The sequence below is a fragment of the Podarcis filfolensis genome, assembly GCF_964270895.1.
Source record: "Podarcis filfolensis genome assembly, chromosome: 3".
Taxonomy (NCBI): domain Eukaryota; kingdom Metazoa; phylum Chordata; class Lepidosauria; order Squamata; family Lacertidae; genus Podarcis; species Podarcis filfolensis.
The window spans coordinates 110,936,595-110,959,830 of NC_139606.1; the positions used below are offsets into that span (position 1 = coordinate 110,936,595).

Here is a 23,236-nt window from a genome sequence, read left to right on the forward strand (position 1 = left end):
CCTTTTAAAAAATAAACTATCTGGCTTATCCTATGCGGAGATATGCACACCTAATGAAAGCAACAATCATAAGTAGCTCAGAGTGAATACTTGCATTATAATTCGAAGTGATACAACCTTCAGATATTTTATCAGTTAAAGTAGCTTTACTTAGAGTTGCTATACTATGCTGTACAAATGGAAGTCTGAATTAGTGCCTAATTTTAAGGTTTAGACACTTTTCAGGATCTTCTGTTTCAAAGTATGAAAGAGGTTTCTTTCGAAACCGAATCAAAACTCTCCAACATTTTTAAACATGTCTTAAAACTGCAGAAACCCAGCCAGGTGGGTGGGGTACAAATAATAAATTATTATTATTAATTATTATTATTACTATGCTGAAGTTCAACTATCTTTCACAAAAATCTCTGTAGCTTCAGTACTCAAAAGTTTCACTGTCAATAGACAAACTTAGTTGGTCTCTAAGGTGCTGCTGGACTATATATATAAATTTGGATAAGCTAAGGGATGATTTACAAATTATCCTTTTAATAAGAGAGGGTGGGAAATCAAAATTTTTCAGTGGATCAGGTTCCTTTGCGCAAGCAGCTACAGCTGCAGAGCATTTTCAGCAACCACCTATCTGGTTCTGCTGCTACTGTTATTACATTGGTACCTCGGAAGTCAAACAGAATCCGTTCAGGGAGTCTGTTCAACTTCTAAAACATTTGGAAACCAAGGCGCGGCTTCCAATTGGAAGCCACGTCAGATGTTCAGGTTCCAAAGAACATTCACAAACCGGAACACTCACTTCTGGGTTTGCAGCGTTCAGGAGCCAAAACGTTCAACTCACAAGGCGTTCGGGATCCAAGGTATGACTGTATTTCCACCATCTACTACTGCTACATTTATATCTCACATTTCCTCCAAGGAGCTGAAGGAGGAGCACAAGACTCTCCCCTTCCCCATTTTATCCTCGGAACCCTATGAGGTAGGCTATGCTGAGAAACTGTGACTGGTCCAAGGTGAACTTCTTGGCCGAGCGTAGAACTGGAACCTGAATTCCAAGGTCCTAGCTCAGCACTCTAACCACTACACCCCACTAGGGTATGGTGGACTCACGCCAAACCTAATCTTCCCCTAATCTCGATCTCTTTCTATCTCTCATACACACTCTGGTGTGTTTGAGAGACAGAGAGAGATTAGGAAGAGGCAATTATGGGTGCTTTAGCTGAGATTCGTGGATGCTCTAGCATTTCAGGGGATTGTACCAGATGACTCTTGAGGTCCTTTCCAATTCTACAGTTCTATGATCCTGAGATTAGGAGGAGGAGGAAGAAGAGCAACCCTCCCATTTACCATATTTTTTGCTCTATAGGACGCACCGGACCATAGGAGGGGGAGAACAGGGGAAAAAAAAAATCTCCCCCTCTCTGCTCAGCGCCCCTTCAGCGAAGCGGGAGGAGAAACGGAGCCCCTTCCATTTCTCCTCCCGCTTCGCTGAAGGGGCGCTGCGCAGAGAGGGAAAACTGTGCAACGCCTCTCCAGCGAAGCGAAGCCTGGAGAGTTAGAGGGATCGGTGTGCACTGACCCCTCTCGCTCTCCAGGCTTCATGCGGCTATCCGCAAGCCTTCGGAGCGCAGCGGGAACTCCTGCTGCGCTCCGAAGACTTGCGGATAGCTGCCCGAAGCCCCCGGAGCGCAGCGGGAGTTCGCGCTGTGCTCCGGGGGGCTTCGGGCTTCAGGCAGCTTCAGCGAAAGCAATGCGAAGCCTCCGGAGCGCAGGGGTGTGTGTGCGCTCCCTCTGCGCTTCGGAGGCTTCATGTTGCTATCGCTGAAGCCAAGGAGCCTGCATTCGCTCCATAGGAAGCACACACATTTCCCCTTCATTTTTGGAGGTGAAAAAGTGCGTCCTATAGAGCGAAAAATACGGTATTTGCTTTTGGGCAGCAAAGCAACCAGCGAACATAGCTTGTCAGCAGCAGTCTCAACAAAAGTTCTATCCTATCCAAAAATGAGCAAGAAGCAAAGGTAGAGTGAAAAGGAGCCTGTTTGTTTCAAATACCAGCGCTATTAAAGTCAGGGTGAGGGGAGAAGACGCTTTATTTATGGTACATATTCAGCTGCTTTTCTTTTTTTAAAAAAGAGCACCGAAAGCAGTGTACGGTATTAAAATCACAAAACAATTAAAATAAATACATTATAGCACTGTGCAACTCTATACAACCCCTAAATACACCCTGACACCGCAATGAAGATGGACGAACAGCAACTCCACATACAGCATGTCTCCCTAGAGAAAGCTCCGAAGAGGCCTGCATGCAGCTTTCAGGCCTCAGGAACGGGCTCCAGATATAAAGAAAGCAATTTGAGAACAAGCCCCTATGTTTTCAGAGTAATTACTCCTAATAATTAAGCACAAATGCTTTTTATAGAGCTGAAGTGAGTTCTCATACCTCGTAGTGGAGCATGAAGTTCTTCTCCTTTATTCCACTGAAAACAGAAACAAGTGTTACAAAAAACTAAATGAGCTGCAAGTAATTTACTTAAAGATCAGGAACCCCTTGAAGGAAATGAGGGGCAGGCACCTAAAGCATCCCTCCGAGGCCATGCCTGCCTGCAAATTCCTTTAAACCTCTAGAAAGGCACCCTTGGCTCATAATGCTAGGAAACAATTGAAGGTTTTTTGTTTGTTTCTGTAATACCTTAAATACTAGGGGAAATTCTTTTCCCGGGAGGCCCTGCCTGCCTGCCTCTACCAGAGCTCAGAGAACAATATTAGGGCACATTAAGCTACTCTATCGTTAAAACAAAGTGCATCTGAGCCCGGCTTACGCTTCATTGAGAAGTTGGGTGAGCACCAGACCAACAACAGATTAAATAATTTTTATCTGAGTAATCGTTTGCATACAGGCAGCGACCATTTCTCGCGGGTGTTCCGATTCTGTTCCGTCTTTGATCACGTGTCAATTCGACACGGCTAAGATGGTAGTCGCCTGTATGAGCAAAACCATGTTAGAAGTGTTTTTCTGATACTGAATAAATAACAGATGAGGAAGCCTTTGTTAGATTCCTGCTCATTGTTAAAGCAAAGTCCGTGTTTTCATATTCCTTGCCATTTCTCAATACATCTGCCCCACTAGGATTTGTCCTTAAACAGTTAGAACTATCCCCTATGGAATAACCAACTCACATTCGAGTTGCCTGATCCAATAATTTTTTTGTCCCTACAGAAACAGAAAAAAAGCAAAAACCCAGCAACTTTCTTCTTAGGAAAGCTTTTAATAACTACTTTTGCACTGTACTGTCTCTGGATTACTTCAAAGTTCAACTTAGCTACGTTATTTTGATATTTCTTTTTGCATGTGGCCAGTCTTGATTTCTCTGAAGGGGCTGAATATACCCATTTTCAATAACGTTTAGAGAGATTGCCTTCAAAGCAAAGGTGATTTCATATGAATGTCGGAAGCTGCGTTACCTCCGATCAGACTTGCCCATACAGTCCAGTTTATCGACCCAGACTGGCAGCAGTCTGCCCCAAGCTCTCAGGCAGGGAGAGGTCTTCACCTCTGTCTGCCACCTGATCCTTTTTAAATGGAGATGCCAGGATTGAACCAGGGATCTTCTTCATGCAAAGCATGAAGCTCTAACCACTGAGCTATGGCCCCTCCTGATTTACTTGAAGATTATGAACACAAGGTCCTAAAGAGTCACATGGTGCAACTAATAAAGTCAAGTTGGGGTTTGAAAGGAGAAGGGATGGTGGTATATATACCTTAAAGCTGTTGTGATAACGTCAGATTTTACACTCGATTCCAGTGAGTCAAATGTAACTGTGCAGAGGACCTAGAAAACAGAGGTCTACTGAAAATACTGTGGTTTAGGGGAGAGGAATTAAGTTCTCAACAAATAAGAAAGCGCAATGATTCAAAAGCAAGACACATAAAAACCCAGATAAAGTAAGTATTGCTCTGGGCACAAATTCACAATGATATCAGAAGGGGACTCATTGACATGAACTGTTTGCACTGCACTGTTTTGGATTTACAGAGAACAACTTCAAGTTTCAGCCCTCCCCCCTTCTTGGCTACAGGTTCTGCTAATTATGAACCAATCTAGAGGGCACATTTGCTATTCTAGCCTTCCCACCGGATACCAATTACAGCTGGGCGAGTCACTAATGCAGTTCAAAGGTGTGACAACTTTTAAATTGACATTAGTTAGAAGAACTTGCAGTAAAATATACACACAGTTCTTCTGAACAGATTTTCTTTTTGGCGACGGGGGGGGGGGGGGGGAGAACTACCACACACACAGACACTCTCCACCCCCACCCCCACATATACAGTGCTTTTTTCTGGGGGGACGCATACCCCTAAACATTTTGTGAATCTAAGTTTGGTCTCATTGAGGGGCAGTATTTCAATGAGTAGGAAAATGAGAGAACCCCTAAACATTTTTTAAGAAAAAAGCACTGCACGCATACACACACACACACACACACACAGTGCTTTTTTCTAAAAAATGTTTAGGGGTACTCTCATTTTCCTACTCATATTGAAATACTGCCCTTCAATGAGGCCGAACTTAGATTCTCATTCATATATATATATATATGAGAATTTATCACCCTTCAATTTAAGCAGAGCAGCAGGTCTGATTCATAGATGCTGTTATTTTAAGCAATTCGCCCACGGGGAACCTTTTCATTCACTGACTCACACATCCCCCACACAGTGCGGTTTTTAATATTGATGCAGAATGTACGTGTACTCTAATTTTATAAGCACGCTCGGAGAAAGTTAGGAATGATTTTGCACTTATTCAAATAAAGAATCAAGTTTATTTCAGGATGGTCTTCAGGAGCTTATCCACAGCATCTAAGTCCATTTTGTAAATTTCATTTTAGTTGCTGACCCACGGCCACTGAACCACAGTATTTTTATTTCTGAGTAAAATAAAAAACGGAAAAAAAGGAAGATCAGTGAATACCTGGGTTTGGCCTCTCTGAAATAACGCTGATCCATGAAGAGTTTTGAACATGTCCACCTCGCAAGTGATGTTTCTAAGTGAAGTCAAGTCTCGACCATCACATCTATGGGAATAAAGCAGCAGAGAGGACAGTTTCCACAGGTTCCTCCCACCTCAGCTCTAGATTTGGCCTGCATTCATGAATATCTGGAGTCCAGTGCAAGTATTATTATGGCTATAACTGGGGGAAAGGGATGATTGTGGCTACCCACCTTGCCTCTAGTCCAGCCTGATGCGCACACATTTGAAGCCACAGTCAAATAAGGCCCCAAAGAGAGCAGGTTTTGGCCTTGGTCACACACTGCTTTTAAACATACTCAAACAAAACCATGATTTAAGGCCTTTCGATTTAAACCACAGTATAAAGCAGACTGGTGCACAGCACTAAAACCACAGGTGATTTGTTCCTCTCCTGCTCCTGATGTATTGCTGGGAGTGAAACCGTGACATGGCCTAGCATTACATCCAAACCAGGGCTGTTAGCTTGTCTCCCTCCAAACAAACCACAAGCTGAAACTAAGGTTTGTTCCTGGCTTACTGCTGCTTTTGGTTCGTTTATAGCACATTCTTAACCAGGCCTACTCAGAAGTCAGATATATTAAATTCAGTGGGCAAGTAAGGGGGCTTAGCACTGAGCCTTAGCTCCTGGAATTGCCTACCACCTGAAATTTTTAGCCTTGTGCTCCCAGCATGTTGTGTGCTCACCTTTAAACCACAGTTAAGCTTAACCATGGGCTTAAAGCTATGAGAAAACAAGGCTGTGTACCACAAAGTAGGAGCATACTGATAGTTCTATGTTTGTAAGCATCCATTCCTTAAAGGAACCATGTGCAGACGGCTTGATATGCAAGGCCACTGCAAACTGGTGCAAAGATGCTGCTGCTTTCGGCCTTTCAGTGTCCTTATTCTGCAGATGAACCTGTTTTAAATACAGCGACCCGGAAAACACCAAGTTTACCTCCTGTATTCATTCAGAACAAGATTTCTAAAGACTTCCTTCAAGACGACGTTAAAAGATTCCATGATTTCGTAACACTCTGCTTCCGGGAACTTTTCTAGAGAGAAAGAAGAAAATTGAAACGAAACCTAAAACACAATGCTTATTCCCCCAACTATATAACTAGAAGGGAAGTAAAAGGAATTTGTGACAGTAGGTGTCACAACTTGCTTTAAATTTTCAGTTAAGAAGAGTTTGGATTTGATATCCCACCTTTCACTCCCCTTCAGGAGCGGCTCACAATCTCCTTTCCCTTCCTCCCCAACAACAAACACTCTGTGAGGTGAGTGAGGCTGAGAGACTTCAGAGAAGTGTGACTAGCCCAAGGTCGCTCAGCAGCTGCATGTGGAGGAGCGGGGAATCGAACACTGTTCACCAGATTACGAGTCTACTGCTCTTAACCACTACACCACACTGGCATTGGCAGGTTTGATGCTCAAAGCACCTAAGAGAATGGCTGGGGCATAAGATGAAGACAAAGAGCTGCACCAGCCTGGAGCCGACACACTGATTATCCTCAGTGCTGTCATGAGACAGTAGTGGGGCTCAGCCCCTCTCCTGAAATGTCGCCCCTCATCTACAGGGATCCTGCTGGTGACACTACTGTCCACCTGCATGTTCGGTGGGCAGGATGCTGAGCTCTGCACCAGTGGAGTGAAGCTGGCATGAGCCCATGGGCAGGGACACATCCATATCACACACACACACCTAGGCACAAAGGGGGTTTGGATTGCAGTGTCTGGCTGGTTTCTGTCTCGTTTCATTAAGCAGGTACACAGTACACAGCCCAACACTAGCCAAGAGTATTCTCAGTGCCTTTGGAGGTCAGAATGGAAGACTGGTTTGGGGTGGGGGTACATGCTTCTGTCTTCAGCATCTTCATCTTCAACACCCACAAGGAGGACTATAGCACAGGCTTAGTTCTCAAGGGTGCAATTCAGCCCAGACACATTTATCTCTTCGGATTGCAAAGCAGGGGTACATACGACCGAATGCTCCTCATGAAAAATACAATCCAACCCCCTAACCCCACTGGATGTCAACCTTCTCTCTCATGTGCTGGTTTTCAATTTGCAGAGAATGTTAAGAAATGAGGCAAGAAGCATTTGATCATGTGACACCCCCCCCCAATCAGAAGTGGCACAGTCCTGACGCAGCTTCACCATCTGAGTAAGAACCAGGCTGCTGCAAATATCTGTATCCCCAAGTCCATGAAAAAAGGTTTGACTGCCGAACGCAGAACTGTAAGACAAACCCTGGCAAAGTAAAACATTTTAGAACATGTATAGTCAATTATGAGTGGTTCTGACCTTTCAGCTGCTCTTCTGTTTCAAGTCTGATTTTGTTAATTGCTTCATCTCTTGAGATCTAGGATGTAAGATATCCATTGACACATTCTGAATTTTGTTAAGATGAGCTATAGAATCTCTTGCGTGTCCTACGCGTGGGAGCTAACGTACGTCAGCACGCAGAGGCCATAGAAACACACTTCCCTAGAGAGTCACGCCACTCAGTAGATGTGATCATAGAATTGTAACATTGGAAAGGACCCCAAGGGTTACCTGGCCCAACTCCAGGTAATGTAGGAACCTCAACTCGATCATACATAACAGATGACCATCCAAACTCTGCTTATGTATGATCTAGCTGGGAACCTGAAAAAGCTTTTCTCCCAGTGCACGCAATTTCTCCATGCTGGCACCACCAATGGGGAACACTTTTAATTCCCACCATATGCAGGCAGTTACCATTTTATGCTGAGCCCTCAAACTTAAAGGTAAAGGGTAAAGGTCCAGTCGTGGCCGACTCTGGGGTTGTGGTGCTCATCTCGCTTTACTGGCCGAGGGAGCCGGTGTACAGCTTCCGGGTCATGTGGCCAGCATGACTAAGCCGCTTCTGGTGAACCAGAGCAGCGCACGGAAACACCGTTTACCTTCCTGCCGGAGTGGGACCTATTTATCTACTTGCACTTTGACGTGCTTTCGAACTGCTAGGTTGGCAGGAGCAGGGACCGAGCAACGGGAGCTCACCCCATTGCGGGGATTCGAACCACTGACCTTCTGATCAGCAAGTCCTAGGCTCTGTGGTTTAACCCACAGCGCCACCCGCGTCCCTGGCCCTCAAACTTAGGGAGGAATAAAGCAGAAGGCGGCTTCTGGAGATACACTTCTTGTTCTTTGGATCGGGATGGGAGGGTCCTGTGGTGCCGAAGAGAGCAGGCCAATTGAGGCTACAGTAAGTGGGTGGGCAGAAGGGTTCTTTGCATTGCCGTTTACATTTCATCTAACAAGAGGAACAAATTCAGAGCAGAATACCTAGACAGGAGTTGTGTGTGCATCTCTTTAAACTGGCTGAAGCCAAACAGCGAAAACCCGAGAAGTGGTTCAGGCGCAATTTACCAAAATGCATTTAAGTACTCACTTTATCATGCGTGAAGTCGGAAAACACAGCAGTGATCTTTCCAGATGCAAGGCTTCAAGCACGGGAAGGTGGGGGAGAAAAGAGAAAGACAAAAAATTATATAGCCAAATCATACAGTGGTACCTCAGGTTACAGACACTTCAGGTTACAGACTCCGCTAACCCAGAAATAGTACCTCGGGTTAAGAACTCTGCTTCAGGACAAGAACAGAAATCGCGCGGTGGCGGCCTAGTTGCGGCGGGAGGCCCCATTAGCTAAAGTGGTCTTCAGGTTAAGAACAGTTTCAGGTTAAGAACGGACCTCCAGAACTAATTAAGAGCTTAACCCGAGGTACCACTGTATCTGAATGCCAACCTAGTTGATCCCCATGACATTTAAAGCAGCAACACAGGACAAACAGAGAAAATAACAGGTGCTACACATAAATCCTAGCCAGACAGGCCAAGGCCCGAGTGACAGTTCTTCTCTGGTACCTCATATATTTTGTCTCCAGAAGGATCCCAATCTGCCTTGAAGCAGACGGCAAAAATCAAACAGCCGTGCCAAGAAGATGAAAAGAAGCATAACTGCAACACATTTTGCCCACCTGAGTCCCACATGTTAGAGGTCTCTCAAGCAAAGAGAAGCCTTGCCATTTCCATCAGTTAAATAGTGAGGAAGTTTACCCTTTCTTTCCTATGAATCGCTACAGAGAAAACTAGAGCAGAATAGTGGGCACCAGACCACTACAACACCGCTGCTCGTTTTATTTAAATACAGTGGTACCTCAGGTTAAGTACTTAATTCGTTCCAGAGGTCCGTTCTTAACCTGAAACTGTTCTTAACCTGAAGCACCACTTTAGCTAATGGGGCCTCCTGCTGCTGCCGCGCCGCCGGAGCACAATTTCTGTTCTTATCCTGAGGCAAAATTCTTAACCTGAAGCACTATTTCTGGGTTAGCAGAGTCTGTAACCTGAAGTGTATGTAACCCAAGGTACCACTGTAATGCTGTCAGGGCATAAGGTATTTTATAGAACAATGTAAGTCAAAGGCTGGCACCTCTTCAGAGCAACCCCCAATCTTAGGTTAATGTTGGGGTTGGGGTGGAAGGGGCAGTAGAATCCCTCCCCGTTCCAACAGTCAATCACTCAGTGAAGATGTTTAGCTGTCATTAGGCTGTTTTGGGTGAGTGTGTCTCTTTCCATCCATTTTATTGTACTTCTGCAAACCTTAGACCAATAATACCTCCCCCCTTACACATGGCTGTTGCTGTTTTGGCTGCCTAAGCAACAACACTCAAAAGGACTGAGTGGCAATTAGATCTAGAACATTACACAGTCCTAATGCAATACACAAAGTCATCATGCGATGCGACCCTGAAAACTACCGACACGTCGTCTTAGGCACTTGGAACACAATGGAACTGCAGCCAAATTGCAACAGTGCTGTAATTACTTCGGCAAAAACTGCTGTGCCCATACTGAAGATGGGAAGGTTGAGGCCGAGAGGGAATTACTTGTCTAAGGCCAGCACCTGGTTTTCTACAGCACAGGTGAAATTTACAATGAGAATTTCCAGCTTATTATTTTTACTGGGGCACTAGCTTTCCAATCTGCACAGTGGAAAGAACGATTGAATGCTGTTACAGACAGGCATGAAATAAAGCCTAACTATTTGTCATGAAGCAACAGAAGAAAGAACACCCCGCCAGAAAACATAAGATAAGACCGCTATAAGGCAGGCTTCCTCAGCCTCGGCCCTCCAGATGTTTTTGGCCTACAACTCCCATGTTCCCTAGCTAGCAGGACCAGTGGTCAGGAATGATGGGATTTGTAGTCTCAAAACATCTGGAGGGCCAAGGTTGAGGAAGCCTGGCTATAAGGTGTCTCATGGCTGAGACTATCTTTCACTTTATACATCTAAAAAGTACAATTGCTTTAAAGAAGAAAAAAAAGCCTCACTCAGCGTAGGTCAGATTTTTGCTTCTACTGCTTATGCCTTTTCAACCCCTGCCATGTATTTGGGTGTTCCGATTTGTTACTCAATTTATCTTCAATCCTCACTTTAATGCAAAGATGTTGGACAGACTCCAGCACTTCGCAGCCTCTCTGTTCAAGACAGATCCCAAAATATTGTTCAGGCTGGTTGTGAAGAAGAGGATGGAAGTTCAAGCTGATTCAGTAGCAGGTTTCCTACAATTCACAGGGAGAACCTCACTGCTCCAGACTGCACGCATATGAAAACACCCCTCTTGCTCGCTTCAGTTATTGGACCAAATGTGCCAAGTGAAATACAGTGGTACCCTAGGATGCGAACGGGATTCGTTCTGGAGCCCCGTTCCTTCCTAAAGCGAACACAACCTGCGTCTGCACATGCTGTGATTTGCCGCATCTGCACATGTCATTTTGAGCGTCTGCGCATACGGCGAAACCTGGAAGTAATGCGTTCCGTAACTTCTGGGTCGCCGCAGAGCGCAACCCGAAAACGCTCAACCCGAAGCTACTTTAACCCGAGGTATGACTGTACGCAGCTTGACACAGATTATTTTTTCCCTTAAAAAGAAAAAAGGGCTTCTTCTTTAATTAAAATAAACCATGGGGCAAGAATTATTCATAATTCATAAAAGACAGTCCAACTGCCTTTACAGAGATGGTTTCACTTTGCTTTCACTTAATGCTGATATTTTTTAATACAACCCACTTTAAGCCCCAGTGGCAGTTGGGGGGGCGGGGAGAGAACACTTTTTTTTAAAAAAAGGAAATTTGTGTGCCTTGTTATCCTGGCGGCCAGCTCTGTCCCGTTTTCTTCTCCAGAGACAGAAGGCAACATCAGCAGCTGGACAGACAGGGGCCAAATGGGTCAAAAGATTCTGCCAGCTACAAAGCTGAAAATTTCCCAAGATGAAAAGCACCACCGTCATTGCTGAGCAGTATTTTGTGAGACACTGTTTCGTCAGCAGTGCTAGCTAAGGACAAGGGTGGTGAGAAGCACACAGTGAAAAGGTTTTAACGTTCTGTTCAGATCCCTTGCTCTGCTCTGCCTGTTGCGTTCCCAAAAGCAGAGACGGGTAGCCTGTAAGCCCAGTGGTCAGGAATTATGGGGTTGGAAAAAAGCATCACCCAGAGGGTCACAGGTTGTCCATCCCTGGGTCCTTGCAGAGGAGGGGCAGTCCTAAAAATGAAATATTGCATATCCCTCCATATCCCCCACCAAACTGTTTTTTCTTCCACAGCTTCAGAATTTCAGGGAATTTCACATTCACCAAGGATTAAGCAAGCCTATTTTTACCAGCACAATTTAGGCTCCTACACACAAAGGAGGATCAGTAAAGAAAGGCAATTACTAACACAAATATAATTAGTAAAGGGTACCAAACGGAAGAGAAAGTGATCAAGAGCTGGGCTTTTATTTAGCATATGAGCAGAGCAGTTTTAATATATCCTTTTCTTTCCATATCATAGCAGCTTTTGTTGTGTTTTGAAGGTGGATGAAAATTTACGTAGGTGTATTTTAGATTTTTAAAATAAGGAAACCTAAATTCAGCTACTATATCTGCAGTTGCAGCCCACGTAGCCCAGAAAACCTTTTGTGTACTTACTGCTTTGCACATTCCACGATCTGCTCAGGAGCAGTGAATAGCTTCGGCACGGTTCTCTTGGCAACGCCCTGTTCCTTTGCCAGCTGTTGTATGCCTTGAATTATTTGCTGGGTGTGCTTCACGCCCACTTTGATAGCATGGCAAAAGTCCTGCTGCAATATGTTCTCGGCAGCAGCTTCCAACATCACTATTTATTCAAATTCAGAGATGGGAAAGTCAGTCACAGCTGTCTTCTTGGACTGACACATTTCGGCTATCAACCAATATCACAGAGAAACCCAAATGGCCAGTGTGGATTTTGAAAACAGAAGCTAACAACTTAACCTGCACTCTCGCAATGCAGGTCATTTCATTATGACATTGATCCTGACAAAGTAGAAACAGTAAGCCATGAGACATCACATACAGTTGTTCGAATGCAACAGCCTGTTGGATCAGACCAGTGACCCATCTAGTCCAGCATTCTGTTCTCACAGGGCCAACCAGATGCCTGTGGAAAGCCTGAAAGCAGGAACTCAGCCCAACAGCAGTCTCCCCTCCTGAGTTTTCCAGCAACTGGCAACCACAGTGGAGACAGATCACAGTCATTGTAGCCTTATCCTCCATGTCTAATCCTCTTTTACAGTCATCCAGCTTGGTGGCCATCACTGCTAGGGCTGGGCGATATACAGTGGTACCTCAGGTTAAGTACTTAATTCGTTCCGGAGGTCCGTTCTTAACCTGAAACTGTTCTTAACCTGAAGCACCACTTTAGCTAATGGGGCCTCCTGCTGCTGCCGCGCCGCCAGAGCACAACTTCTGTTCTCATCCTGAAGCAAAGTTCTTAACCTGAAGCACTATTTCTGGGTTAGCGGAGTCTATAACCTGAAGCGTATGTAACCTGAAGCGTATGTAACCCGAGGTACCACTGTATATCAATATATTGTCCAAAACCGGTTTGACATCCATACAGTGGTACCTCAGGTTACAGATGCTTCAGGTTACAGACTCCGCTAACCCAGAAATAGTACCTCGGATTAAGAACTTTGCTTCAGGATGAGAACAGAAATCGTGCGACGGCAGTGGGAGGCCCCATAGCTAAAGTGGTACCACAGCTTAAGAACAGTTTCAGGTTAAAAATGGACCTCCGGAACGAATTAAGTTCTTAACCCGAGGTACCACTGTATTCTGATATCAGATCTGGTTTCATAATTCTTGATCTGGCAATGTATCTTGACTTGTGTATGTGTGTATGTGCTATGCAAAAAACCCCACAATGTGGGGGAAACTGTGAAGCCAGGCAATGCTTCTCTCGATTCCAGCATTCCCTGTTAACTCTGCCGGCTCAGCTCTCCCAACTCCTGCAGAGGGCAGCGAATCACTGGTAAAAATCACGATGCCAGCCAATGCCTCTACATAGCTCCATCCTTATTTCAACCATCATGATATATCAGTACATCACGATGCTTTGCTGGTGATATATCACGATGTTGAAAACCAGATATTGCCAAGCCCTAAACTCTGCTTCTCCTGGGAGCAAATATTATAGTTTGACCATGTGTTGTGTGAAGAAGCATTTTCTTTTGTCTATCCTGAATCTTCCAACACTCAGCTTCGTTAGATGTTGCCAAGTTCTAGCTCTGCGAGGGAGAAAAACATTTCTCTATTCATTTTCTCCATACCATGAGTAAATTTATACCGTATTTTTTCGCTCTATAGGACGCACTTTTTCCCCTCCAAAAATGAAGGGGAAATGTGTGTGTGTCCTATGGAGCGAATGCAGGCTCCTTGTCTTCGCCGCGACGCGCCTGTCCTGAAAGCCAGTGGAGAAACAGAAGGGTCTCCTGTTCCTCCTCCCGCTTCGCAGCGACGCGCCTGTCCAGCGAAGCCGGAGGAGGAACAGAAGGGTCTCCTTCTGTTCCTTCTCCAGCTTTGCTGAAGGGCAGGCACCTTCTCCCTCTCTGCGCAGTGCCTCTCCTGTGAAGGAGAGGCGCTGCGCAGAGAGAGAGAGAAGGCGCAGCGCCCCTTGAGCAATGCGTCTATCCAGCGAAGCCGGAGGAGGAACAGAAGGGTCTCCTGTTCCTCCTCCCGCTTCGCAGCGACGCGCCTATCCTGGAAGCCGGAGGAGGAACAGAAGGGTCTCCTTCTGTTCCTTCTCCAGCTTCGCTGAAGGGCGCTGGGCCTTCTCCCTCTCTGCATAGCGCCTCTCCTGTGAAGGAGAGGCGCTGCGCAGAGAGAGAGAGAAGGCGCAGCGCCCCTTGAGCAACGCGCCTGTCCTGGAAGCCGGAGGAGGAACAGAACAGAAGGGTCTCCTTCTGTTCCTTCTCCAGCTTCGCTGAAGGGCGCTGCGCCTTCTCCCTCTCCGCGCAGCACCTCTCCTGTGAAGGAGGGGCGTTGCGCAGAGAGAGAGAAGGGGCAGTGCCCCTTCAGCGACGCGTCTGTCCTGGCTTCTGCTTTAGCCCTGCGCAGCCTCTTTGGGCAGGGGGAGCCTTCATCCCTCTGCCCTGAAGAGGCTTGGCGCGGTTACCCCAGAAGCCAGAACAGCCACACGGTATCCCAGAAGCCAGATCCCTCTTGCTGTTCTGGCTTCTGGGGTTCAGAATAATTTTTTCTTGTTTTCCGCCTCCCAAATCTAGGTGCGCCCTATGGTCCGGTGCGCCCTATGGTGCGAAAAATACGGTACTTCTATCATGCTTCCTCTTACTCGTCCTTTTTCTGAACTAAGAAGCCTCAAATCTTGTAACCTTTCCTCATAGGGGAGTTACTCCATTCCCTCAATCATTTTGGTTACCTTTTCCGAACTCTACAATGTCCTTTTTGAGGTGAGGCAGCCAGAAACGCACACGGTTTTCCAAGTGTGGTTGCACCACTCATTCAAAGAAATACATCCTACCTACAAAGTTTCAGCCCCATTAATAAATTTAGTGAATGACCTCAAAACTGAGGAATCAGGAAACCACTTAAGTTTAGAACTGGTTCATACACATCAAAGTCCTTCAACACATCTCTCAGCCCCTCAGTGTTCAATGCAAGAACCAGGAATTATTGCACCTGAAGTTATCTGAGGTGATACGCAAAGTCTAACTGCAGTGTTTTGATCTGTGGTTGCTGATTCACACATGCTGTCATCAAGTGATGAATATGTGTATGTGAACCAGCCCTTGGAGAGTGGCGCACACTGGTTTTCAAATGAGCCTTCCATCTAAGCCTTCTCTCGGTGCTGCCACTCTCACAGGCAGGTTTGGCAGGGATGCAGAAGAGGGCCTTCTCGATGGCTGCTCCCAGACTTTGGAACTCCCTTCCTAGAGAGGTTAGGCTGGCTCCCTCCTTGTTGTCCTTCTGATGGAACCGACAGTTTTTAAGGAAAGGGCTGGTGCTGTGATATTCTATTAATGTTTTGTTATTTTTAAGTACAGTGGTACCTCTAGTTACGAACTTAACTCATTCCGGAGGTCCATTCTTAACCTGAAACTGTTCTGAACTAGAGACGTGCTTTCGGTAATGGGGCCTCTTGCTGCCGCTGCGTCGCCAACACACAATTTCCGTTCTCATCCTGGGGCAAAGTTCTCAACTCGAGGTAACTCTTCCAGGTTAGCGGAGTTTGTAACCTGAAGCATTTGTAACCTGAGGCGTTTGTAACTCGAAGTACCACTGTACTGATTTTTTCCCTGTTCTTACTAACAGCTAAGCACAGGTGGGGAAAAAACCAGTCCTTAATTTTTTTAGCTATAAGCTGCCTTAAGTCCCTTTTATGGAAAAAGGTGGAATATAAATAAATAGGATACCAGTAGTAACAATAATCATAAGGCTGACACCCGTTTAGCTTTAAAATAGCATAAAATGGCTTCATACCATACTCTGGCCATTTTACTAGTAAATAATCCATTTGAATCACTTACCAATTTGGCTACGAGGGGCTCCAGAGACCACTAAATCCAAAGTGCTGGACGACATTTCTTTTCGTGTGGGATTCACAACAACTTCGCCGTCAATCAGTCCTACCCTCACAGCACCTGAGAAGATACTCCATAAATTAAGATATTCCATCAGTTAGCTTTTTGCAACTAAGGCAACACTAGCTTGTGAGATTACTTTTCAGATGTGCTTTTAACACGGAAAAGCTAATGCGGTTTGGGAGAACTGCGTAGGGCTTGACAATTGATTAATTCAAGAGATTTTGCTGTGACACAGGAGTATTTCAGCAGCTGCCTACCCTTTGTTTGCCTGTACTGGACACAACTGATAGGGATGGGGATTTAGCTCTGTTCAAGCAAGTACAATACAACTTGGTCTATCTGTGCTCTGACAGCAGGTAAACTCTGCTCTACATAATATGTGGTGAGCAGTAGATCAGAGAACTGAGGAACTAGTTTCCAGAGGGCAATTTAGCAGCCCCCTCCCCTTCCTGCACAGCAAACTACAATGAGTCCCTAAAGCAATTTTTGATACAGCAAGGAGAGGTTGGACAGCTGTTCAAGTAAAGATAAAGCAGAACTCCACTGTGCTGAAGGACAGGAGCAAATCACTGCGCAGGTTGCACAGACTGAATGCTAATTCACTGCTGGCACAGATCTGCCAAAAAACCCCAAAAGGACAAGAGCCCAAAGGAACCAACCAGAAAGCCATGAAAGATGTGCAAGAGGGAATGAAGTGGGCCCTGAAAAATCTGGCCACAATATTACACTTTATTATGCTCCTCAGCAAGTACTGAAGTGGCCCCGAGTCCAGAGTGACTGGACAAAACAGGGAAGACTGGATGATGGGAGGTATCACCTGACCTATTCAAGTCCTTAAGGGACCCTGCTCACATGTGATCTGTCTATTTATATGTATGGATGTTTTGCTGTACATGTGAATCAGGTTTATATTGTTTGCAGCTAATGTCTGTCTGCTACTTGTTTTCAAATGAAGCTATAATTGCCAATAGCTATGCAACAATAAAGACTGACTACTTCGGAACTGGCCAGTCTTGCAGCTACAAGGATGCTCTTACAAGACTGAAGCAAGACTAATCTAGATATAACGTTAATAAACCATCTCAGAGGCAGAACATCTCTTGAGGAGTTCCAAATATTCATTACAGGGGTGCAAACTTGAATAAAATATGGGGGGGGGAGGTAAGCCCACCCCACATAATCGATCACAAGATGCACACCCACCCACTATTTGAATGGCAATGCTCATCAACTGGGGGGGGCTGGCTCCCTAAAATATTTTACTAAGTGTGTGTGTGTGTGTAGGAACCTTGGCCCTTAGGAATTGGTTCTTATGATTCATTACAAGTCTTATTTTCCCATTTTTCTATATGCTCTGATATATTCAATGTATCAATGACTTCAAATGTATCACTCTATCAACAACTACTTAATATCCATCCTGGGTTGGGGGAAATAAGTTTTCTAGCCTTCATGGTGCATGGATTTTTAAAGCTTTTTTTTGGTAACTTTACAGCTTTGAACTGGTGAGGTTTGCTCTTATTTCTCATAAACTTGTGCCATGTGTTTTCAAACCAATGCTAAATTTAAGTTAATGTATCTTTACTCACCAATGGGACCGTTCCATGGAATATCCGACAAAGCAAGGGCTGCGGAAGCTAAAAGTAATTGAGATTCATTACTTGAAAACTCTTTATACTGTTTTGCTAAGACGAACTAGTCTTGTTTACAAAAAATAAAATAAAATAAATTACCTCCATTGATGGCCAGCACCGCAGGATCGTTGACACCATCTACAGCCAAAAGATTACAAAGGATCTGGGGAAATCAAAAGAAAAGTTGATGCATGATTTCATGTAGCAACCCTGTTCATGTATATGGAGGTACCAGGATTATGTCTTTAGCTCAGTCCCCAATGAGGCATCTCCCAACGATGCGTTCTTTGTGGTTATCTAAAGTCCAACAGGTAAGCTTCTACCCGCAACTGGGCACCCGGTTGCCCAGAAGTTGCACGTTTAGATTTCTTTTCAGAAAGCTCAAGGCAAAGTACAGCTGCTTAAGGAAGGAGACAAAACCTCGGGGGGGGGGGAGGGGGGGAGCTCAGCCACACTCCAAACAGACAAGGTTACACCCTATATCCAAGCAGCATGCAAAGAAGGCTAATATTATTCAAGGTGTTGGGTGACAATCAAAGTTAGTCATATTCAGAGCAGAACAAATTAAATCAATGGAGTTAAAATACTTAAATGTGGTCTACTCATAGAGCACAACCTAGCTGGGTATTACCCGTTATAGACTGTGCACCTATGGAAGTTGAATAAATGAATTTATCTGCAAATATAAAGGTCATCGGACTATCGCCTTACATGTGTTCTTCCACACACACTCTAAACGACATTAGGGTTCCTGTTTTGGATTTGCTCTCCCAACAAAGATGTGTCAGGAAGACCATCTTTATGTTCTTTTAATTCTCCCATGAAAAACTGTTCATTTAAAAAACAAACAGAGGTTCCTATCTGTCAGGTTTACCCAACGTACTGTGGGGTTGATTCCCTTTAATGCACTGTTGATTATTAATTATTGCTGCTTGCTTTTTCGATTGTTAACGTTTTGTTGTCCAATAGTGATGTTATGCATTTTTGCCTTGTTTAAAAATTTAGGAGAGGGGTTTTTCCAGAGCCAAAGTTTTAAGATATTTCATTTAATAAATACCTTTTGGGTCCCCTATGTTTGTCATCAATTATTTTTTAATATACTGTAGAAAAAGAAGACAACTGACTATTTCAACAGTGCCGCCTATCACAGGAAGGCTAACTGGATCCACAGCATCCCTTCCATGTACAGAAGGGCTCCTTCCATTCATGGAAAACACTGAGACCCAGCAAAGTCTTCTGTTGGAGGAAGAAAGGTAAGGCGAGTGACATTTCCTACCTCATGCAGCCCCTAACACGCCCTCCCCCACTGCTTAGGGAGTTTTCCATGGGGCCAGAGAGATGGAGGAATCAGCAAAGATTGTCTTCCTCCAGTGGGAGGATCTTATGAATGAAGTTCCACTCAAAAGAACTCTGGATCCAACCGAGAGTAATATTTCCCACATTTCTTTAGTAGCAACATACAAAGCAGCTATTTAATAGTGTATCGCACTAACATTACACTAGGAACTAGGCTAAGAAGTGATCAAAGTAACTTACCTGTGTATCATAATAGTAGCCTGCTGGAAAGAGTGGTCTAATGGACCGATCTGTAAAACAGTATTAAATATTTAAGGTCATCTCTCTGTATCTATGTCTAATTGTTTTCACAAGCTATTCACACTGCAGCAGATGGGGACATAAAACCAGTTAAGCCAGTCCCTTGATGGAAAGCAGGACTGTTTCCCAAAGACCATCTCCTGGGATCCAGGCAAACATGAAGATCATATCCAGGCAAGAAATTAGTATCCTTGGTTTCCATGGAAGAAATGCATGCAAGGCTCAATTACCTTTGAAACCAGTCGACTGAAATCAATGAGATTTGCGTCCAGGTTAGAATGCTTAGGATCGGGTTTATGTCATCGCAAGGTAAGCAGCACTTAAGGCACAATTTCCCCTAAATATATCAAGGAACTACTGCATCATGGGGAAAGCCTTTAAAAACAAAGTCCCCCTTTTCAAATTTCCAAGAAATTACTGGAATAGTTATAACAGAACACAGCTCAGACTTATAGTGCATACCTATTACTCTGCTTGTAAGAATTTCTTTATCAGTAGAGCTCAGTTCTCTTCTCAGATAATTGGTAGGAATTCTTCCTGCTGCAGCAGCTTTTTGTCGATAGTCAACCTTACATAAGAGACAATATTATTGTTCCCTTTTATTTTATTAAGCACAGGACACTGTAGAAAATCACAAGATACCAATCCAGTTTATCTGATTCACCCAGAACAATGAAATAATTTTATAGGCTTTTGTCTAGAAATGTTTTAACTTGGTTCTTTGCAAGATATTTGCATTATAACAAACTAGTATAATTTTATGCAGAGCTATGCATTATGTTAAATACTTCAGTGCTACTCACCACCAAAGGCATGAACTGAGATGGAGAAGGCTTCGTTTTACTGACCGCTGTCACCATCACTGATGTATCACCTAGCTTAAAAAAAATTTAAGAGGGGGAGAAAGATATTAGGCATGCTTCTTCAGTACAGAGCAATGCGATATCAATTTTTTAGTTATATTTGCTATATTTCTGGAAAGAAAGACAAAATGTATCAAACAATTGAAACATATTTCAATGGTATATGGTTATTGAATAATTTTCTACCTGTACTACAGCACATCCGTCAGCGAATCGGGCTAATTTTCCAGAAGAGATTTCTAATTTTCTGAAGAAAGGAAATTAAAGAAAAGCTTCATTATGTGAAAATTTATATTTCTCTTAAATCTGTGTGGCAAGGGGCTGCATTATTCAGCTGACAGGCAAACAGATCCTGCAAATGCCTGTAGGCGCTTTCATAATTTCACAACGCTATAGTTAGCAGGTATGGAAAAACATGTTTAGAGAAACTTTAGAGAAACTTTCATTTTACTATAAAACTGAAGCTGGTCAGCTGTGAGGGAAGAGTCTGCACAAGTTTTGCTCATATTTATATACATATATATCTTGAAGATATAACAGCAAAAATGAAATAAACATTACCAGCTCACGTTAACAATTAAGAAAAGTGCTTTTGACCTTTGAACACATGTCTTATCATCAACCTCGTTTGGATGCCTATTTATACGTTTTAAGTCAGGACTGATGATTTTTACCGCACCTGCTCAGAAGTGACAGCAACGTGGGAACATGTTCCTGCTTCCACCTTGCTTTTTTTAAAATTTCATCCTTCCCCTCCCCACATCGCAAAGTGATCACTGGGAGCGGATAACATGAAACGTGGCAAAAGAGCTATGCGGACAAACATTAAACTACACCAAATTCAAGGCTGCTCCTTCTCTGGAAAAGAAATGGAAAAGTATAGTGGTGTGGTGCAGCAGTAACAAAACCACAAGCACATTTGCAAAGCTAAGCGGTGTCCGGTATGGTTTCAAATTGGATGGGGGGGGGGGGGGACTGACTGCACGTTGAGATTCATTTGGACTAGGTCACCCTCTTGCCAACAAAGAACAAGAAGAAGAAGAGTTTGGATTTGATATCCCGCCTTTCACTCCCCTTCAGGAGTCTCAAAGCGGCTAACAATCTCCTTTCCCTTCCTCCCCCACAACAAACACTCTGTGAGGTGAGTGGGGCTGAGAGACTTCAGAGAAGTGTGACTGGCCCAAGGTCACCCAGCAGCTGCATGTGGAGGAGCGGAGACGCGAACCCGGTTCCCTGGATTACGTGACTACCGCTCTTAACCACTACACCACACTGGCACCACACCACACAAAGGTCCGTATAAAGCTATGGTTTTCCCAGTAGTGATGTATGGAAGTGAGAGCTGGACCATAAAGAAGGCTGATCGCCGAAGAATTGATACTTTTGAATTATGGTGCTGGAGGAGACTCTTGAGAGTCCCATGGACTACAAGAAGATCAAACCTATCCATTCTTAAGGAAATCAGCCCTCAGTGCTCACTGGAAGGACAGATCCTGAAGCTGAGGCTCCAATACTTTGGCCACCTCATGAGAAGAGAAGACTCCCTGGAAAGGACCCTGATGCTGGGAAAGATGGAGGGCACAAGGAGAAGGGGATGACAGAGGGCGAGATGGTTGGACAGTGTTGTCGAAGCTACCAGCATGAGTTTGACCAAACTGCGAGAGGCAGTGGAGGACAGGAGTGCTCTGGTCCATGGGGTCACAAAGAGTTGGACACGACTAAATAACAACATAAGATCAAATGCTAAAAACAAATGGAATGAAAATATGAAGGAAATAATACTATGTTAAAATAAACCAGAAAAGGAGGTTGAGGGAAGTCCGAGGGGGGAGGGGAAACTCTTGAAGTAGTGAATTATTTCTTATGATACAACACTGGAAAAATGGAAAATTAATAAAAACGATTACAAAAATAAATAAATTCCCAACTGCAGGCAGACTGTTACAACCCATCTTATCTTCAAAGGAGGCCTCTTCCAACCCTGCCATTCTGTGATTCTTCACTATGCAAGGCGGTGAGGGCAAAGACACTCTGCACGTGGCCAGAGACAACATCAAACACCCCCAGGAGTCAGGCGCGGCTTTGGGAACGGATTCCAAGGCTGAAACCTGGTAGGTTTCAAGCCCTGGAGGAAAGGGAGAGGATCACACACCGCTTTTTATGTGCAGGGGAACCAGGCACCGTTGCCTCCCTACCCCTTACCTGCCCCCCACGTCCACAGACACCGCTTTGGGGCCTCCAGCAGAGCTCCACAGGCCTCGAGCCCGAGCCAGCCGCGCCAGGCGGAGGCAGCCCGGACCCCTCAGCCAGGGCCCCATGGCGCCGCTACCCCGGCAAGCGCTCGCCCTCCGCCTCAGCCACGAAAGGCAGACTGCGCTGGCGGCCGCCATGACACCACAGTCGCCCGGCAAAGCGCGACCTCCGACCCCGCACTCACTTCGCACTAAGGCGCAAGCCGATTGGCTTCCCGCGATAAAACCGCCGGCAAAAGGGGCGGGGCAAAGGGGAGGACCAATGAGAACGGAGCTGTGTTGAGGTTCGATTTCGATTCCCCCGAAAGCCAGGGAAAAGCCGGCGACAGTGCGCACGCGCCTGAGCTCGCCTCTCAGTGGCCTGCCCGATGCCGCGGCTGGGCCAATAAGAGGAGACTTAGAACGCCCGCGGCGTTTTCTCGCTCTCCTGTTCCAGGGAAGGGGCGCGGCAGAACAGAAGTTCGATGCGCGTTCATTCCCGCAAAGAATTGTGGGTGCTGTAGTTCTTTTTTGGTTTTGAATTACAAACTTTATTGAAACTTATTTTTGTGTGTAAATCAGTTGGGTTTCTGGCTGCTTTTTGGACTACAATTCCCATCAACCCGATCACTGGTCCTGCTAGTTGTAGTTCAGAAAGAGCTGGGCCCCCAAGTTTGGGAAACGCTGGAATTATCTAGTTCTGCATCACTAAACTGTCCTGGCATCCATCTGTGTTGGGAGACAATGGAGGCTTGTGCCTTTGGGGGTGAGGTCAAGCTACTGGACAGTTGCAGCGCCTGCTGTGGCTGTAGAGACCAATGTGGGAGAGACACGTTTTAATACTAAGAATAGTAATTATTATTTATACTCTGTCCATCTGGCTAGGTTTCCCCAGCTACTCTGGGTGGCTTCCAGCAGAATATAAAAAAAATATATTCTTTTGCAGCTGGGACATATGAAGGTGCCCAGCTGT

At 45.0% G+C, this 23,236-nt stretch overlaps 1 protein-coding gene across 3 annotated transcripts in view; it reads right to left on the reverse strand.

Annotated features, from left to right (window-relative positions):
- PNPT1 (polyribonucleotide nucleotidyltransferase 1) overlaps positions 1-22,471 on the reverse strand; it is a 41,478-nt gene extending 19,007 nt beyond the window's left edge. The window contains exons 1-15 of one of the 3 annotated variants that reach the window (XR_014545828.1): positions 22,235-22,456; positions 20,219-20,279; positions 19,973-20,047; positions 19,632-19,737; positions 19,110-19,159; positions 17,673-17,736; positions 17,529-17,576; positions 15,883-15,996; positions 12,005-12,191; positions 8,428-8,479; positions 7,317-7,374; positions 5,968-6,064; positions 4,971-5,073; positions 3,754-3,824; positions 2,435-2,471 (exon numbers count right to left, since the gene is read on the reverse strand). Coding sequence is in view for 2 of the 3 variants with exons in the window: in XM_083605099.1 (XP_083461225.1) it covers positions 2,435-2,471; positions 3,754-3,824; positions 4,971-5,073; positions 5,968-6,064; positions 7,317-7,374; positions 8,428-8,479; positions 12,005-12,191; positions 15,883-15,996; positions 17,529-17,576; positions 17,673-17,736; positions 19,110-19,159; positions 19,632-19,737; positions 19,973-20,047; positions 20,219-20,279; positions 22,235-22,422 (1,311 nt within the window). In the remaining variant the exon portion in view is untranslated. Of the gene's footprint in view, positions 1-2,434; positions 2,472-3,753; positions 3,825-4,970; positions 5,074-5,967; positions 6,065-7,316; positions 7,375-8,427; positions 8,480-12,004; positions 12,192-15,882; positions 15,997-17,528; positions 17,577-17,672; positions 17,737-19,109; positions 19,160-19,631; positions 19,738-19,972; positions 20,048-20,218; positions 20,280-22,234 lie in introns of all 3 variants that reach the window. The other 2 variants (XM_083605099.1, XM_083605100.1) reach the window with 2 other exon arrangements.
- Between the last annotated feature and the right edge of the window lie 765 nt (positions 22,472-23,236).